A 20,933-nucleotide genomic window follows, 5' to 3' on the forward strand; every position below is an offset into this window, starting at 1 on the left:
ACAGTGCCTTACCAACGATTTTTAAAGACTCTCCATTGGCTACTGTAATTTCTTGAGTGACCTGTCGTACACTTGGCCTATCACGGGACTTAAATTTCTCAAAAAGAGTATCCGACACCAAACTAACTGTAGCTCCCATATCAACAAGAAACTTGGCAGGGATTCCATTTATAAATAACTCTACATAGAGCCCTGCTTCATTGTTAAATGTATTTGAGCCGAGGTACAAAGATTTACGTTTCCATTTACCACTACGGTTGTTCATACGCCTAATCGAAGGTCCTGGTAATCCTTGGTTGTTCTGCCTCCTATTTCTAGGAGCATTACAATTTCTAGCCATGTGGCCGGGTTTATCACAATTAAAGCAAAGAAACTTCGACCTATCAGCTGGCTCAGACATGTTGGCTTTATTCTTATATACTAGATTGTTTTTGATTCAGTGTAATTTTATCTTTATGTGATATGGTTACGACTTTTATGACGCCTGTCAAACAAACAAAAAATACTTCTTATTGCATTTGACGTTGTTAACAGGAATCATCGTTTAATGTCAAACCAATAAAATTCACATTTAAGTGCAGATATATGTATCTGTAACATAATGCTTTCATGTTTATTGACTATCGTATTCCTATTATACGTTGTTAGTGCAAATAGTATGTATATACTATTCGAAATTTTCTTTTTTATGAATCATGTGTTTCAATTTTGTGATTAAGTTGTTAAAGCAAACCTGTAAATTTTGTTTCGGAAATAAAAGTTAATCACGCCTTCTGTACTTCTGTATCGAATATGAAATATACTTTTTTGAAAAAATAGTGGCAGCAATTTGGTGATAATTCAAATAGTGAAGCATATATATTAATCATCCTCTTAGATATCCTTAAACATCAAAGACGACTTTGTATTAAAAACTAACAGATTATATCTAAAATAACTAAAATTGGTTTTCAGAGAAGCTTTATACTGTCATGTACATGTCGGTATGACAAAATTCTTAAATGAAATGGTCAAATATTTTGCTGAAATTATGCATCTGTGGCGAGAGTAGTAATTACTTAGCAAAACTTAAACGAGTGAGATAGAAGAATACTACTTTAACTCAGTTGGTTAGAACTCTAACTGCAAACTTAGAGGTCCCGGGTTCGATTCCTGGAGATGATGATGTGATTTTCTAATTAAAATCACACTCATTGGTTCCACATATTCTAGTGAGAAATCGTGCGTGATTAATTACAGGAGCTCATTGATTAAAGAAATCAAAGATGGTATTTTGGAATAGTTTTGTCTTTTTCGGTACGTCTGCCAAAAAAAAAAAAAAAAAAAAAAAACACAACCAAAACAACTGTTTTTACAACAATGGAACCTGAGGTTTGTTTTATTAGCATATTATAAATTTGTTTGTATTACTGCGCGTAAAACAATCAATCAATCTATTGGTATGAAAACTTTTTCCAAGTCAGAAAAAACCACCAGGTTTGCAATTCGTCAAAATTTTGTTAATATGATAATTAATATCAGATATTTTTTTTCGTTTTTTTGTAGGTTGGGATAAAACCTTGAAATCCACCTTCTATTCATCTTTTGTGGGTTCTAATCGGGTAGCTTGTTTTCTCGTGACAAAAAAATTTTGAACTTTAAAAAGAGCAAAACATAAACAAGAAATTTGTAAGCAACGTTGTTTTTTACTATTGTTTATCTTAATAAATTGAAAATCAAATAATTCATTAAAAAACAATGTCCCCTTTATATACATATAAAGATTTATTCATAATTGTTAAATTGATTGTATCTCTAAAGTATAAATTTAACATAAATGATTTTTTTCTTGAAAAGCATACAAAATGTTATGCAAATCTGAAATGCCTATACTGTGCCTTTAGAGATAACTTCAATTAGACAGCCAATCAACGGATATGAAAAGAAAAAGACAAACAGACTTCATTAGAGAACAAAGTGTCTATATATCATGACACGACAACCTAATGACATCAAACATCAAAATTGCGCTTGTCTTTGTGCATATTTTTGTTTACTATTCATCCATCACTTTCAACTATAATTCAGAAAAGAATACTGTTACTTCAAACATGTCAAAAATATAACAAGTATTTCGGAACAGAACAAGCAAAGACAATTGAGAATTTATACGTTAAAACCTTGAAAATTGTTGTTTATTTGTTTGTCTATTACGTAAAAAGAAGTCAGATGCCACGCATATTCTTTGTTTGCCAAAGTTTCACATTTGTGTGTATCACGACAGTACGGAAACACCAACAGTTTAAGCATACAAGATCAGATGCTAACTATTACTTGACAAAGTGATTTTTGATGAAAAGAATTGATTTAATGAAGTCAAGATGAAGAAATTGTTTTTATAAAATTTAGTTTGCTAAGCTTGTTTTTTAATGGAAAATCGAAAAAAAAATGCATCTTTTATCTGACATATTTTGAAATATCCTTGAATGATTATTTAAAATAGGTGTATAATTGTATAAATTTTTCTCAAATAATAATCAATGAGTTATTTTTACATATTGATTGCTTTTCGGTGTTTCACGCCCTTTGAGCTTGATTGACTATTTGTTGGTGGCCAGGTTTTATAGATGGAGGAAACCACCGACCTTCGGCAAAAAAACAAAAAAAAACGCCAATCTTGTCAAATAATATTGAATTCGAACGCACCTACCACGTGCGGTATTCGAACTCACAACCTCTCAGTGTTACAGAAGAGATAGTACTTAGACCACTCGGCCACCAAGGCCCCTCTTACAAATTAATATCATATTGATAAAGTTTCAAGTGTGGAGTTCGAACTCACAACCTCAACCATACAATAGATAAAGTACTCAGACCACTCGGCTATCGATGCCCCTCTTACAAATTAATATCCTATTGATAAAGTTTCAACGTATCTTTTATTGAAATAACCTTATCTTCTAAAGGTCGCCGAATTTGATTTTGATTAATACCATATTTAATTGTAATGATACTTATTCTTCCTTCTCGAATCACCTAAATTTGAAAAGCATATGTAAAATTTAACTTTAATTATGTAGGAAGTAATATACTTTAGAAAGTGATATTAAAAGAAATCCTAATCATTTCACCAATAATTGAAAATATTGGTGTATTTTTTTATGCCATATCTAAGATACACCCACCTCTCACAACCACAAAGTAGTTTGAATTTCAGGTTTGATCTGGAAACAATACATATTTTTAAAAACAATATTTACCAATTTATATTCTCCGGTTTTATTTCTCAAATGCAAAATATACCCTTATCTCTAAACAGAAACGCTTTTTGAAAACACGTCGACTGATATTGGGGTATGATTACACTTCTATGTTATGACATGTTATGTGTTTTGAAACGTAATGCATTAGCATGTTATCTGTCATATTGATAACATACTGTTAAATTTCTTTCCAAAATGAACTAACTTTGTATTAAAATAAAAATTCCGATACTGATAATTTGTCCTGTTGCGGTGCAAACTATTTAGGTAAAAAAATAAGGCGCCAAGTAATAAGTATTCCAATTTGGACCAACTGTTTTATATGCATTGTTTATGTTCCCTTACTTTTATGCATCATAATTTATGTGCCTAAAAAGAGTTTATCAGTTGGTAATCTAAGTGGTGATGTCTCATATTCAGATGAATCTAATGTGTGAGTTATAACAGGGATAAAGGTATTACAAAGTAGTTAAACCTTTCAGTAAGTTTTAACACAATTCCAGCCCAACTAGTTACGGTATATTTGTTTTATAAAGATTTAAGTTTAACTTCCTACTTGGCTTTACAACACATGTATATACATTTTATAATGGAGAGGCGAAAGATACCAAAGGAATTATTCAACTTATAAGTCGAAAACGAACTGGCAATGCGATGGCAAAATACGAAAAACGACAAAATGACAAACAATATTAAACATTGTGTAAGGGGGATAGCACTTATTTATTTAATTGTAGTGTAAACAATACGCAATGTAATTGAATTTTTTTTCTGCATGACAAAGGTGTAGGGATTTACTCTGGACATCACCCAAAAGTCACGTCCTCCTCATGCTCCTGTATTTTCTATGACGTTGCTGAATAATATCTTCTCTAGAGCATAACCGCCTATATTTCAATGTAACACGGCATAATTTTATACCTGCAGGTTAAGTACTTTCAGCCTGCTTTTTAGAGATGAAAGCATACTTTGACACGGTTTTAAGTTCAAGCTTTTTTATAGTGTATTGTACGTTTATTGTTCATTTTGGTGTGATCCTCATGTTATACCCTAATTATTATTTGAAAGGGAGGATTACAAATAATTGTTACCCACTACATGTTTATTTGAATTCCAAAGTCTTAATATTTGTCAGTAACTGTCTTTAATTTTAGCATGATGTTTTTTGTCATTAAGAAAATGTGTTTTTAAGCAGGCAGATCTTCTAGTCACTGTTAAATTGTTGCATAACTTTACATTGAATCGGGCGCTTTAGAGTTTGACCTATTGTATAGGCGTTTTCAATTATCGTTTTTGTGTCGTTGGGTTGCTGTTTGATTGACGTACTCATTCATACCAGACATCTGTTTTCATTCATTTTAATTTATTATTTTATTCACATTTAAACTTGTATATTGCCTCTTTTTATTTACAATTTTATGGAGGTATATAGCATCAAATCGACCCTTTAAGATGTTATTTTTAGTCATTTATAGGTCACCAGACTGAAAGGTCCATCTGTTATATATTTTCGTCCCGTTCCCCGTGTCAAAGACTGAAGTTACTGGCAATATCATGTAAAAAGTCTTTAATCACCTTAGCCATAGGCATGATAAGGTGAAATGTTCATATTTTAAAAGAAATTTTTCTGTATAATTATTTATTTCTAAACTATCTTAAAATATATATTCTTTGTCCGTTTCGCAATTAAAAGAAAGATTTGCAGACAAGATTTAAGCAGTTCTGAAGAAAAAGCAATGTTTTGTAACAAATTCGTGCAGCACGAAATGTTCTTGAAAATACAGTTTTCTGTAAAATAACTACTAATTGGGATACAGGTTTTGACTTGAATATTTTTTTAAATAACAAACTAGCCACAAATGAAAATATATATCGTGTCACATTAAAAACACTAGTAACCAATCGAAAGTGAATGCATTTTTATTACCAGGCAGCAAGTTACTGGCAGTGACGGTTGTAATCTTGTTATGTAAGTTTAAAAATATACTGTTGTACGCAAGATTTAGTTAGATTACCTTGGTATTTTGGTGGTGTTGCTTAGTCTTTAGTTTTCTATGTAGTCTTTTGTGGGCTTCTTTCTTTTGTTTTTCGGTTTTTGCGATATCGTTGTCAGTTTCTCTTCGGCTAATGCATTTTAAAGTCTACCTTGCATCTTCAATTTTGCACTGTATTTGGTCCTTTTAATTTTTTGGATTCGAGCGTCTCTGGTGAGTCTTCTGTAGACGAAACGAACGTCTGCCGTACAAAATTCTAATCCTGGTATCTATGATAAATTTATGGACGGATTTTTTCAACCAATTATTATTACAATAAATTTATGTTTCCCAGATATTTGAGATTTTTCATGATTCCAAAATAGAAACATGACGAGAGTCACTAGTTGAACAAGAACTCCTGACCCTTCCATAAATCACCTCGGTTCACTGCTCTGATTTTTGCTAGTCTTCTTTTTGTCACTCTTTTAGTTTTCTGTGTAGAGTTTTGATGACTGTTGCATGTTTATATTTTCGTTTATTCTTTTGTTAGGTCATGGTTTATGATTGCTTACTTGGTTTCAATATACATTGTATTTAAAACAATATTTTCAAAAACATGTATATTCAAACTTTAAAAATAATGCGTATGATTGCACAGTTTATGGATATATATTGAAACACAGATACAGAAGCAAAATAAAAAAGGAAAGAAGAAAGCAAGTACTTTAAATTGTAAGGGGATGATCATTCAGTTAAAAAATAGGGTGCCAGTAAAGAATGTTCAGTATTCAATGTTAATAAAAACACTAGGTTTACTCTTGCAGTATTTTTTTTTTTTGAGTTATTTGGTATTATGCATTGAGAAACTTTTGGTGACTCCGTGTGATTAAATGTTCATCCTAAAACAACGTAACATGTGGACGTAATGAAAGAACGTTTACCTGATTTGATCAATCCAACGGATGGCCACAAGGGCTTAATGGATGTTCATATCTAAGCATTTGTGGGTTTGATAATAGTGCGCTCTATTTACTAGCGTTAATGTTCATACAATCTATCCCAATCACTTGATTTATATCGACCGTTCTTGAAAAGATCTTTGAAATCAAATGGATAATTTCAACTAAAGAATAAGTAAGTCAACTGCCAATACTTTTAAAAACAAAATTGTGTACGTAATTTTTCGTATTTCTATGTAAGGTGTATCCTTGGACTGCTCATTTGCTTACTAGTGGCTGGTTGGTTGTTACAAGGAAGTTATTTCCCTTTAATATCTTAATCAATGTCCACCAGAGAAAATAGATTTAAACTTAATTCGTAAAACATTAAAATTCCTGAAAATTTCAAGCTACCGATTGGATTATAGGAAAACAAAACTCCGTATAAATCTTTAATGTCTTAAAGACTAAGTCTAGATTGAGGAAGTATTTTATATATTGAAATAAAGATGACAAAAAATAGCAGCAGTGTTGTTCGTAAAATAAAAAAATATTTATAAATTTCATGCTAAAATCCGTATTATAATTTTTTTTAATCCTTTATCCATTTGTCAGATTGATACAAACATTTGATAACGATTTCAATGCAGTCTACTCAAGTTTCTAAAATACCCTTCTACAGACAATACGTGCACAGGCAGATTTCCGGTTCTCCAGATTTGTTTCCCCTTTATACGTTCAATTTTTCATTCGGTTTTGAGTGTACCTGATGGAGTTTATTCAGGTAATAAAGTCGTGCCATGCCATCAGTATAACACCTTTTTAGTAGAACACACATTTAAATACATTTTAAATCAATCAGTGTTAAGAAAATGACTTTTACAGTAGAAAGAAACATTTAGCAGTAAGATAATATATAAACAGTAATTAATCTCGAAATTTCTGCGTTTAAAGGGATTCAGCTATATATCTAAAAGCAAGATATTGTTTCAGAGTTCAGTAGGATGATGCGACTTATTATGCAGTCCTAAAATGTTTATGTTGTAGGCAAGCTTAAGTGAGATCACCTCCGTTTTTTGTTGGCGGGGTTCATATTGTTCAGACTTTAATTTTCTATGCAGCGTTTGTGAATTCGTTTGTCTTTTCATCATTTTTCGGTTTTTCCATCGCGTTTTCGGTTCCTCTTCGACTTATGAGTTTTGAACGTCCCCTTGGGAGCTTCCACTTCTTTTTTTATTGCTGTTTAATACCTCAGAGAAATCCATCCTGATATTGATGCTATGATTTTGGAACCCATTTATATCGGAATCAACAATAAAAAAAAACCCAAACCATATAGTCAGCTGTAATAGGCCCTGACATGAAAAATGTGAAACAAACGAGAAAACTAACTGCCTGATTTATAACAATTCAATTACGAAAAAGAAATATGACGGACATGAACCAACGAAAACCACTGAATTACAGGCTCCTGATTTGGGACAGGCATATACAGAATGTGAGGAGATTTTTTGTTTACAACCGACACGAGTTATATTGAGGGACCTAGAAAGGATACATGTTCTAACGCTTTTTATTGATTATTCTAAAACTTACAAATATTTTAGGTATAAATAAGTTTTACTGCATTTTGATATTTCAAGTCTTGCTATAAACATTATTTATCAAAGTATTTTCAAAAACATATATAGTCGCACTTAAAAAAAAAATGCACATGATTGTACTGTTTACTTCGGCATAATAACCTACACATGATATTGTGTTTCTGCAATTTATATGTACATATTATATAATTCGTGTATATCCATTGAAACACAGATATGGTAACTGACATAAAGAAAGTAAGTATATAAATTGTAACGGATGGACGTTTACCTGATCATACCCAGTAAATGGATATCCAAAATAGGCCAATTTGTGGTCATATATAAGCAGTTACGAGTTTGATAATAGTTTGATCTATTGGCTAGCGTTTATTTGCATACAATATATCCTAATCCCCTGTTTATTATCGATCTTTCTTCTAAATATCTTTGAAATCAAAAGGATAATTACAACTAAAGAATAAGATTTAATGAGTTTACTGTATAAAACCGTTTACATGGTTAAGTCAACTGCCAATACTTAAATCTCAAAATTGTTAATGTTATTGATCGTATTTCTATGTAAAACTTTGAAAACTGGATCCTTGGGCTGCTCATTTGCTTTTTTTCATTTTTGCTTATGTGCTTTGTCTATATGCCATTTTGTTTTTCTTTGTTGACATATTTGTTGGTTTTTATAGTGATTAAGATTATAGCACAATTTTGACTGCTGCATCCCTATTTTTGACATTTTTACCTATTATGTCTGTTTGTTTTGTTCACACATTGTTGTCAATTTAATGAATTTTATGCGACTATCATACAAGTTGGAGGTTAAGCTAGCTATAAAACCAGGTTTAATCCACGATTTTCTACATAAGGAAATGCCTGTACCAAGTCAGGAATATGACAGTTGTTTTCCATTCTTTTGATGTGTTTGAGCTTTTGATTTTGCCAGTTGATAAGGGACTTTCCGATTTGAATTTTCCTTGGAGTTCGGTATTTTTGTTATTTTACTTTTTAATGGTTGGTCGGTTGTTACAAGGAAGTTATATCTTAATCAATGTCGACAAGAGAAAATTCGTTTAAACTAAATTGGTAAAATATTAAACTTCCTGAAAAGCATTGTTATTCATGCTACCGATTTGATTTAAGGAAAAAAAACTCCGTATAAATCTTTTATGTCTAGCTTGAGGAAGTAATTTTATTCTATATATTAAATTAAAGAAATAGCAGCAGTTTTTGTTTGTAAAGAAAAATTTTGTTAAGCTAAAACCTATATTGATATAGACTTTTGATTTATTTATTTCAATGCAATCGACTCAAGTTTCCCCTTGTACAGACAAAACGTGCACAGGCAGATTTCCGATTCTCCAGATTTGTTTTTCCTTTATACGTTTAGATTTTTTATTTGGTTTCGAGTGTACCTGATGGAGGCTGTTCAAGTAATACATGTCGTTTGCATGGAATCAGCATTATAGGTTTTTAATAGAATCACATTTAAATGAATTTATTAATCAATATATATATAAAATAAATGACCTTTACAGTAAAAAGGAAACATTTCAGTAGTACGATGATATATTAACGACAGTTAATCTCCAAATTTCTGTGTTTAAAGTGTTTAAGGATGAGATTTATTCAGATTTTAGCTGGATCAACTGGATGTTGTGACTGTGATACAAAACAAAATGCCAAAAACCCGTTAACTTATTTTATACCGTAGGAGACTTTTTATTCGCCGAAAACAGATGTTTTAAAATATGTTTTATAATTTTAATCAGTTTAAATAGCATTTTTAGAATGTGTAAATATAATAGACCTTTTTTTTAAAAATCCGTTTCTCATATTTTTTTTAAATGCATTTTATTATTTTTTTTTTACAATGTGATTGATTGATTGATTAATTGATTGTGTTTTACGCCATTTACAACACTATTAGCTATTTCGTGGCGGTCAGTTGTTATTGGTGGAGGAAGTCGGAGTGCCCGGTGAGAACAACCGACCTTCGGTAGGAAAACTGACAATCTTAGTTAATAAAGATTGGAGTCGAACGCACCTGCCACGAGCGGGATTCAAACTCACAACTTTAGTGTTGACATGCCAGTGATACAGAAGTTTGACTTCTTAGACCACTCGGCCATCGAGGCCCCATTTTTACAATGTTTACTGTATTTTTGTTGGTGAGATGTCAATTAATTAATATTGTATTGTATTGTATTGTATTGCGACTGTCAAATGAATAGATTCATTATCTGTAAAAGAAACAATTTCAATATGACGAATGCTATCCAATGTTCTTAACCAAATTAATTCTGCGGATTGTTAACGCCTCGCCGTTTACCCCGTTTCTCTTTCTATAAACACTAGTTTTGTAGCAAGATATTTATTATTGGTTCGGATTCACTTTTTGTAAACGTTACATGTAGTAACATTAACGATACCAATTTTACTGCAACATATGAGCATTTCGACAATTAATGTCTCTCCAGTGATGCGCGAGCCAAAAATATTTAAAAATCCAAAATTTTTTAAAAACTGAAGCTGATAAACCAAAAAGGACAAAGAGTATAGCCAAAGCCGGACAAGGAATAAGAGCTTTACATGAAGGAGATATATTCCTTGATTTAATAATTACTAAAATTTTGTAATAGCAAATTTCATTTACCAAATATCCGTATTTTCATTTATACTGCAACTAGTTGTGTTTATTTCCTAAATATAGTAACACAGCTATATTTTGTGCAATGTCAATTTCATCATGGACCACTTTCTCCACACACAGGGGTTCATTAAGGGATGAAAATAAGTTTGACATAAAATTTTGTGTTACAATTTAAATAGCTATCAATGTACTAACTTAAGTTGCAGTATAAAAACAATATTAGGTCAATGTCAAAAAAATATAAACTTTTTTGTATTTGGCACAAAACTGTGGATGGGCTCGGTAAAACCTCGCCCTTTTTCAGTTTCTCAGCCTCATACAAAAAAGTTAATATTTTTCTGACATTGACCTAATATTGTATATGCCAGAACCGAAGTACTGGCTACTAGTATTTGCGCTAAAAGAGGGGCAAAGATACAAAAGAAACATTCAAACTCATTAGTCGAAAATAAAACTTACAACGCCATGTCTAAAAAAGACAAAAATCAACAGACAAACAACAGTACACAAAACACAACATAATTAACTACAGACTGAGAAACACGAACCACATCAAAAACTGGGGGTGATCTCAGGTGCTCTGGAAGGGTAAACAAATCCTGCTCCACATGTGGCACTCGTCGTAAAGATATCTTGTCATTCTGGATACAAATGGTAGTTCATAAATTTGTGTCCTATTAATAAGACCAGATGATTTGAGGCAGCTCTTAAAATAGAAATCTGTATGAACGGTTTACTTTAATATATTTAATTCAATTAATATACGCACTGTACTTTTGAGTTAACATGAATATCATTGATATGGGAATATTTATAAGTTTATATGTACAAACGTTGAATTGTTATAAATAATAAGGATTTGATACCTAGGAATAGATAAACTTAGCTGTATTTGGCTAAACTTCCGGAATTTGGGTACTTAATGGACTTCAACTTTCTTCTTTTTTTTTATTCGAGCGTCACTGATGAGTCTTAAAGACAAAACGCGCGTCTAGAATACAATGTTGTAAGCCTGGAGCCTGGTTTTCGAAAGTATCCTAAGATATGTCACAAGATATATCTTAAGACAAATTTTTATGACCATCTTATAACTATTATATAATATATTATAGAATGTAAATCAAAGCTGTCCTTAGACAGTCATACCTATGATGCTCTTATGACTGTCATAAGTGAAACTATTTTCTTTTATTTTAGATAATGATTAAAAAATGATAAAAAAACTATAAACATTATAAGAGATGAATTATTTTATTAAAGTGTCACCATCCATTACAATATCTATATACATATACACAAAGTCATAAGAACCTAACATTAAGCAAAGAGTAAAATAACAAAAATACCTGTCTTCAAGGAAGATTCAAAACGGAAAGTCCATTATCAAATGGCAAAATCAAAAGCTCAAAGGATCCCAGTTGAAAACGATTCATGAGACAATTATCATTGAACCATACAATTAATACATACGTAATTTTTTTTACATTTAAACATTTCTTCGTAAAAAAATTGTATCATAAAAGTATTCTTATCATTTACGGATATTTTTTTATACCCCCGCTATAAAAAGGGGGGTGGGGGTATACTGTTTTACCTCTGTCTGTCCATCCGTCCGTCCGTCCCATGAATAGTTTTCGTCGCATCTTTCTCGGGAACTACATTACAAGGATTTCTGAAATTTGGTTTCAGGGTTTAGAGTCAGCTATACCGTGTGATGCGTTTTCAGATTCATCACTCAACAACTTCCTGTTTACCGTCAAGTTTTTTGGGCGGGGGTATCATCAGTTAGCAGTAGCTCGCAGTTTCACTTGTTTTCATTATAATGAAAATGACATTATATATGAAAAGGATTTACAATCTGAGTTGATAATTTGTTAAAATTTAGTTTGTGTATTATATATATATTATAAAATTCTAGATCTTCGCGTTCTTGTATTATTACACATGAAGTGTTATTTAATTGTGAATACTTTTAAGATTTGGTACATTGAGTACCCGCTTAACGAAATGCCCGTGAAAATACGTTAACAACCTACAATGCAAATAAGAACCAATATATATGTTTATTATACATAATCATGAGGAAGAAAAGAAGTTCAAATTTTACGTCGCAGAAGATTCAAATTTTGATTGACGAAGTAGAGAAGAATAAATCTTAACTATTTATCAGATTGAGCAACATAAAAAAAGAAAGAAAGTGCCAAAAAAAAAAATTATGGGAGGCTGCATGTGCAAAGATGGATTGAAGTAAATGACGCTACTTACCTTAGAACAGTGGCAGAGATTCGAAAAAGTGAACCTGCTACGTAAACAGCACTAAGAAGAATCTAGCAAAGATAATAGAGAATCACGCCGGACTGGCGATGGGCTCCACTAAATGCAGCTTACCAGTAGCTAGGATAATCGTGCTTACTCCAATTACTGGAATTGAATTTTTCATGTGCTGTCGTAATCATAAGACCACCATAAGTCATGTAGCGATGTGTCTCAAATTGATGATAAAAGTTATGACATATCGTAACTTCGGACACTCTCGAAACGGTAAACGGAAAAAAAAGTCACAGGAAAAATACACAAATTTGGTAGGAAAAAAAATCACACAATTGATAAATGTAGGAAAAAAAGTCACAAATCTGATAGGAAATTTTATTCAAATGTTAAAAAGCGTTTCATTTCTTTTCTCTTCTTTTAAAGTTATACGGAACTTTCAGTGGTAAATAAATGACATATTATTTAAAAAAAAAACTTTTTAATTGATAATTCCTGTTTTGTTTTTATTCACTCATCTATTTATATTTTTAGTTTTCGGAACTTTTGGTCCCGAATGTTCCTAATGAATGCTATTCAACATACAAGTGGCAACGGAAATTAGTAAATATAAATGGTGTAACATTTTATATGAGTAATCAATGGGATATTTACAGACTTTGGTAGCATAATAACACCTTGTGAATGCTATGCCTCTTAGAATATATGTTGTAAAACTTTACTTCCTGGTAGCATTGTTTGTCATTGTGTTGATGAGCATTCTATTACGCCATTTTAATTTGACAATATATGCATGAGAAATTAAACATTTAACGTATTTGATCCATTGTAGCATAGCACGTTTTGACAGCTCCTCTGAGACCGTGCCCTCAAGCGTTAATACTGGGTAGAACATTTTGACAGTATGAAAAATGTACAATAAGTATTGACAATTTTTGCGCTCGTAATGGGACTTTGAAATATTTGATGTCCTATTGATGCATAATCACACGTTATAAACGATACTTCTCTTAAAAAATGAAAACAACACGTTCTAAATTTCATGCGTCCGAAGCGTCTTTCTGAATTTAACTTCATCAGGGACGCTCAAAGCCGAATATTTGAAAGCAAAGGATGTATGAGAACTGAAACAATTGAAGAGCTATATAACCAACAGGACATAAAACAAGTAGCAAAATCCATTTAAGGTCATGTTTGCCTGAGGGAGTTGAAACCTTAGTGTCTTCATAATTTCAAAATTTATAAACGGACAATTTTAATTTAGAAAGATTTGTTATAAATCATGTCAGTACCGAAGTACTGACTACTGAGCTTATGATACCCTCGGGGACTGATAGTCCACCAGCAGAGGTATCGACTCAGTGATGTAAAAAAGAAAACAACACGTTATATCTTTCTTACAATCAGACACTTTGATTTTACTGCTCTATAGGAGAAGACCTGATGACTACATTTATATACCCCAGGGGAAATCGTTGTTTTCTTCGAAACGGTGTGCCTCCTGTAACCATTAAACTGTAGCTGCCGCCTGATTGTCCCAGAACAAACAGGATTCAATGTCTCACCATTAAATGCATCAGTGATTTCATCTAGAGTTTGTCGGCGGTTCGAACGCAACAGTCGTTGAAGCTTCCGATCATCCCTGGGATTAATTTTTTTTCCGGACACTTCTCCCATTGTTTTCCCTTTATCCAAAATCGCTAAACCTCTTTAAAAAGTTTGTTTATGGTTCTATTCCTTCCTAGCATTTCTCTATCTTATGCCCAGAATACCTTTGTTCTGAAAATCTTATAATCAATTTTTTTCTCCTCTGGTGTCATCTCTTTCCCGTGGGGTGCCATCTTTAAAGCAGACGAAATATTTGTTTATTTACGTCAGTGCAACACAAATGACGTAATCTACCAAATATTTGGCACTAGCGGGCACTGTCAGTAACGACTTTTAGTATATAAAGAGGAATAACTCTTAGAAAAGCATCGGTAAAAACTCGGTAAAATATTCCCAACCTATGCATCGGTCATTTTGGGAACTCACTTTTTTCCAATGAGCGTACTTAGAAAAGAACACTAAACACATAAATTTTTAACAAGTTTGATCAAACATTATATGCATTGCATATGTACACGATACTGAGAATTATATATCTGGAATATATTCAGACAAAAATACAATTACTGTAAATGAAGGAATGTCAAGTTATTGTATATGTTTTGTAGTACTCGTACTAGTTTGGGTTATCATGATTTCCTTGATAGAGGATTGCTGCTCACAAGGAAGCTATTAAACCAAGAGTTTAAAATGGTGAAGTTGAAATCATCCCTTCGTAAATTTTACGGACGCCATCACGAGTTGGTTGTCCGTTATGGAATAACCGTTTCACAGATGATATCGGATATGTTCCTTATGTCGTAACTACAATACCCTTCCCTTTTCACGAATGTGACCTACCGAATTAGACTATTTACCGGATTTGTAATAACATAAGTAACACGACGGGTGCCACATGTGGAGCAGGATCTGCTTACCCTTCCGGAGCACCTGAGATCACCCCCAGTTTTTGGTGGGGTTCGTGTTGCTTAGTCTTTAGTTTTCTATGTTGTGTCATCTGTACTGTTATTTGTCTGTTTGTCTTTTTATTTTTGGCCATGGCGTTGTCAGTTTGTTTTCGATCTATGAGTTTGACTGTCCCTCTGGTATCTTTCGTCCCTCTTTTGTTATTCCAATGGCCTTCAGGATTAATGATAATTTCGTCAAAGGTTCAAACAGATACATAATTCTGTAAACCAACTTATTTTCGCGGATACTTTATTTCGCGTTTATCCCTTTCTAGACCACTTCGCGGCGATTTAATTTCGCGATTTTAAAATTTACTAGATGTATTTTAATCAGGGTAGATCCAAGTTTTTCATATTCGCGACGATTTATATTCTCGTTATTTTTCTACTTGCGAAAGTCGCGAAAATAAATCGTTCGCGAAAATTAGTCGGTTGACACTAACCTGACTTCTTCCTTGAACCGATAATAATATCTGAAATTCAAAATGCAATGAGATTTTTTTAACTACCAAATAATACCTGTGTAAGACTACCACTAGATGATAAAATTGAAGTATTCAGGAGAATAAATAAAATGAACATGTAACTTGAAAAAACTTTCAAAGAAGAGAGTCTACCATTTATCATCGCAATGATTTTATAGCTACGGAACTACAGAAGTATACTTGATTCCTCCAACATGTACCACTAACTCGATATCCAGAACAAAATTGTTTTAGATGTCTTTTTATAACTAAAAGTCTTGAAAAAATAACCGAGTATTTTGTCTTCAAGATTAGTTAAAATCATTTCTTACATTATACAATTTTTGAAATAAGGTACAGTTCTCTTAGAGCCTGTTTTGTCCGAATGAAATAACACGTATCTCATTTATGTTCACACAAATACTATCCCTCCTATTTTATATAGGTTTACTGTTGATTTTATTCATCAAAGCATAAAAGAATAATAACTTTAAACCCGTCAAATGCTTTGCTCAAGTTACTGTTTCATATATTTACATTCAAACTGTTACTCCATTTCTGTAAGATTCAAAATATTTGCTTCTATTTCTTATTACCTGAAAAATATGTGTACGTTGTCTAGTGTGAACTAAAATGACCGACTGTCAAAATTCATTTGAGTCCTCATGTATTTGGCCTATTTTACTTTTTTGATTCGAGCGTCACTGATGAGTGATAGACGAAACGCGCGTCTGGCGCATAAATTGTAATCCTGGTATATATGGTGAGTTTATTTTCAAAACCAGTTCGTTAACAAAGTTTATCAAGTGTAAATGTTAATTTATGGATAATAATGCCACTATTACAATTCGATTTTGCAATAAAGTTAAGGATCCGCAATAGAAATGGACATATCTTTCGAATAGTAAGCTGAAATTATTCACGTAAAAACATTTACATCTGAAGTAAAAGAAAAGCTTTCTTTTTCGTTTATCCTATTCAGTATTTTATTCTGATTTACAAAGAGACAGAAAACTTCATCTTACTGTTAAGACTAGACGACACAAATGATGGTTGGTCAAGAAACTTGTACACCAGAGACTTTTCTTCAATTTATTGAACTATATATTTAGGTGTTTACATCCATGAATGAATTAAAAATCTTAGAATGAAATATATTAACAACAATCATGAAAATGCCTTTATTTGCACATTTCTCGTTCGTTAGCTATACAAATGTTGCTTTCCGGAAAAGGAAATCTAAGAATTGCCTTTTTGAACATTTCGTTCCATTTTTTTGTACTCTTGTACATCTTATGATATGTGAAATTAAAAATTTCCACTTGTTATACAGATAATGTTAAGAAATTTTCATTGTTAGTATTTATAAACTATAGTTTTTCGTATTTATTGGTATCGCATACACCTGACTCTTTCTTTTATACATCTACGGAATGTATTACTGGACACAAAGTAAATTGTAAAGTTAATGGCAAAGTTTACATAATACAAAATCTGACAGAACTGTTGGGCTAAAAATAATGCCATATCGTTGTTTGCGATTAAATCGTTAACTATTATATAGAATCTGATAGCATGGCTCGGTAAGTTTAGAACCAAAAATACAATTGATACAATAGTCAACATTATCGTCAATCTCATTTGTGCAACAGATAAGACATTGTATGTCGGAGAATAATATTTGATGGCCCGTGGTTTTGCGTGTTTGAAGTTAAATTTCCGTATTATCACAATTACATATATATTTAAAACAAAAATTGCTATAAAAGGAATAATGAACGTGATAGCAGTATCTATATAAGTAACCATTGCTAAGAACCTGAAATATTCCTGTTTAACTCTACAGCCAAGCACAGGTACAACCTCGATGGTCAAGAAACAATGGCTATAAATCAGGATGGAAAATACTGTAATGGCAATGCCAGTGCATTTCGCCATTTTGTTTGAGCAGACTCGTGGTCGTCGTAACGGAAAACAAATTATAATAAATCGGTCAAGCATGATCAGAACAACACACCAAACAGAGAGGAAACTCGTGACATACGTTATGTATATTGTTACTAAACATAATCCACCAGTGTCAATTCTTGCTTTTTTCAATGTTCCCATCCATGTAAATATTAATGCAAGGAGGAAGAAAGTATCTGAAACGCTCAGTAATGCCAGGAAAATGCTTGATGGATGGCGACTAAAGCTGGTAAACACAAACACTTTGAAAGACAAAACATTACAGATCATTCCAATCACCACAATCATAGGTATAACGTAAATATAAAGCCCATGTACAAATTCATAAAATGCAGGTTTTCCATTTTCGGTGAAATATTCTGATTTGATACCATCCGTACTACTGTTGTTCATTTTAAACTGCACCACATGTATTTTGTAGACCTTGCATCATTTACAAGTAATCTGAAATGGTACATAGACTATATTGAACATAAAATTAAATGGTAGGACAAATTTAATAAAATATGACTGACTATAACACGATACATGACTTAAAATCACACGAAAACAAAGCAAACAACGCAATGATAATTCGTATATTACTTTTCTTAGTGTTTTGTTTATACGATTAATTACAGATTCTGTTTCGAATACAGTAAGATCCTTGACAAAGCAAACATGTTTTTTATCGAAACTATTCAGAAAATAATCGAATAATGATCCGCTTTTTGAATTACGGCTGATGACGCTAAAATTCATCCAGCATTGCCGCAGAACTTATTAAAAGAATTGAAAAAAAATAGAAATAAATGCGTTGAGACAATACAGACTGAATCTATTTGCAATTTAACAAACAGATACAGGCTCCTAAGAGCCTAGATCGCTCACCTAGTGCAATATATACTATTAAACTCATTAGCAAGTTTTTGCATGTATAACACAATAAGGAATACAATTTTAGAAGCTTAAAATATTCTTTTTGAGGTGATGTATTATAGAAACGTCGGAAAGGCAGGTTATTTCTAAATCAGCTAGGATTTTACCTTTTTGTTATGTGAGTATATATTTGTAATAATAAATAGGTGTTTTCGGTTTTCTTATCGGAATTGTTTTTCAATTAGACATTTTTATTTGATTACATATTTGCTTTTTCGTTTGTATAAGAATAGTTTGGCTAATTCCCCTGTATCTGTTTCATTCATAGATTCAATATTGGCAAATGGGTGAATCGTATGTACTTTGATTATTATTAAAATCATTAATATAGTTAAAACTGTTTTAACCAAAACAAAATATAAGCCTGGTATCTTTTATGAGTTTTGTTTACAATCACGTATCCCTACAACTGAAAGTGTTATTATTTCGACAATAACTATTTTTTTTATTGTTTTGCCACCTTATTGATTTTGGGGGAAAATACTCGAAAGAATATCTAGGGATATGACCAGAGTTATTTATTGCTGGCTGCTGAAAAAATACTTGTAGTTTGCTTAATACAAAAACCTGATATTACCGAATAAAGAAATGTAATTGAGAAATTCAAGTAATACAATGTGACCCTTTATCACTTTATCTTCTCAAACTATCCTGGACATACGCATTGTTCAACTAAGTCAAATTGTGTTAATGTCCAATTAGGAACAGAGTTTGTATATCAAACTATTCTTATAGTATATTTTATACAATAGTCGAAAATAACCGACAGCATTCAACATTAAGAAAACAAAATTGCAATCACCATAAGAACTTCATCACAGCAAATTTTATAGTTTATACAGTTTATAATCGCAGTTATCTGTTGTAAACGATACATTAACCATGATTACACATTTATATTAAGTTAATGTAGCAATAGACAGCCCTAATTTAAACTCAATCTAATCCACATTTAGTCATTGGAAGTTCCTCATCTATACCAGAAAAGTGCAGACAAATTTTCCTCTTATAGATGATGTGTTTCCTTCGGTTTTGGTTTGTGAGTGACCCGAATTTGTTTTCTCTTAATCGATTTATGACTATTGAACAGCGGTATACTACTGTTGTCTTTATTTAGAAAGCTAATAATGGTTATAATAGAGAAACATTCAAACGGAAAAGAAATGTTTCAAATTTAAAAAAGGACAAGTAAATTCCACACTTCCGGTAAAATATATTTTTGCTTCTAACAGATTTCTTTGTCTTCTTTAAGTCTTCAAATGATCCTAACAATTTACATAATTTTTATTTTCATAATGATCTCAGTTAAAGAAATGTAAATGTAGCTTCACAACTTCATAGGAATTATGTAAATTTCGTACAACTCTTGTTTGTGTTACAAGTGATGATAACAGTTCTGAAATTGCGTGGAAACCCAGAGAAACTCTTTTAAAAAGCAAGATAGAAGATCTTTAGATATTCAAATAGAACTTCCTTAATTGACAGTTTCCATTATGGTTAACTTCGATAAAGTATAAGATCAATGGAATCTTCATAGATAAATAAACATTCACTTCTTTTACGTTATTTTTCTTTGAAATAAAAGTAAAAATTAGGTTGTCTTGTTAAACGTTACAAACAAATGCACTGAAAGGATTGATTCATATGCAACAACAACAAATAAAAACATAATCTATGAGTAAGTTTTGTGTAGGTGTTAAAAGATGCATTTATTGTTATAAGAATACACATTAAAGAATGTTTTAAGTGGTATTTCTTAAAGGTTGCATTAAAAATGAGACTAATCGGATCAGAAGAATGGTTGAGAAGCATGAATGGTATCCCAATCTAAAGTAAAAAGTCGGGGAAATCCTGGTTTTGTTTGAAAAGTGCATTTTTAGCAATAATGTACCGGGCTATTTTCTTTCGTTCCATTTGATTCCTGCTATCGCATTATTTTATGAACTTAATTTTTAAAGAATTGTTGACATTTTTCATACAAAGTTTTAATACAGTGAGATGAAAGGTTTCAAATCGAGTATTTCCCTCTTGTACTTAAATTAAGTACATCTATTCCATAACTGTTGTAAGACTAAATTTGGTAATGAAATGTTAAATTTTCGATCACAGTATGTTGCACAACATCAAGCTCCTGACATGGTAAACGCAAATGAACATATTGCGGGGTTAAACTAGTTTTTAGTCATCCAATCCCGCTTTCAGTTATCTTCACTATATAGTCCATATGGCTTCAAATAATTGTAACTGTAGACTACTTAGAAGTGTTGAGTGGATCGGCTGAACTTAAGATTGAACAGAACGTGCATATAGTCACAGACATATACGACCATATAAAGAAACAACATCAAATAATAAA

At 31.8% G+C, this 20,933-nt stretch overlaps 1 protein-coding gene across 2 annotated transcripts in view; it reads right to left on the reverse strand.

The window, feature by feature from the left end:
- Positions 1-16,769: 16,769 nt before the first annotated feature.
- Positions 16,770-20,933, reverse strand: part of LOC127726017 (prolactin-releasing peptide receptor-like) — a 49,075-nt gene continuing 44,911 nt past the window's right edge. For both annotated transcript variants that reach the window (XM_052233324.1, XM_052233316.1), the window contains exon 2: positions 16,770-18,103. In XM_052233324.1, the coding sequence (XP_052089284.1) occupies positions 17,078-18,052 (975 nt within the window). In that variant the 5' untranslated portion in view covers positions 18,053-18,103 and the 3' untranslated portion in view covers positions 16,770-17,077. The remainder of the gene's footprint in view (positions 18,104-20,933) is intronic.

This window comes from Mytilus californianus, unplaced genomic scaffold (assembly GCF_021869535.1).
Source record: "Mytilus californianus isolate M0D057914Y unplaced genomic scaffold, xbMytCali1.0.p SCAF_1, whole genome shotgun sequence".
NCBI classification, from domain to species: Eukaryota; Metazoa; Mollusca; class Bivalvia; order Mytilida; family Mytilidae; genus Mytilus; species Mytilus californianus.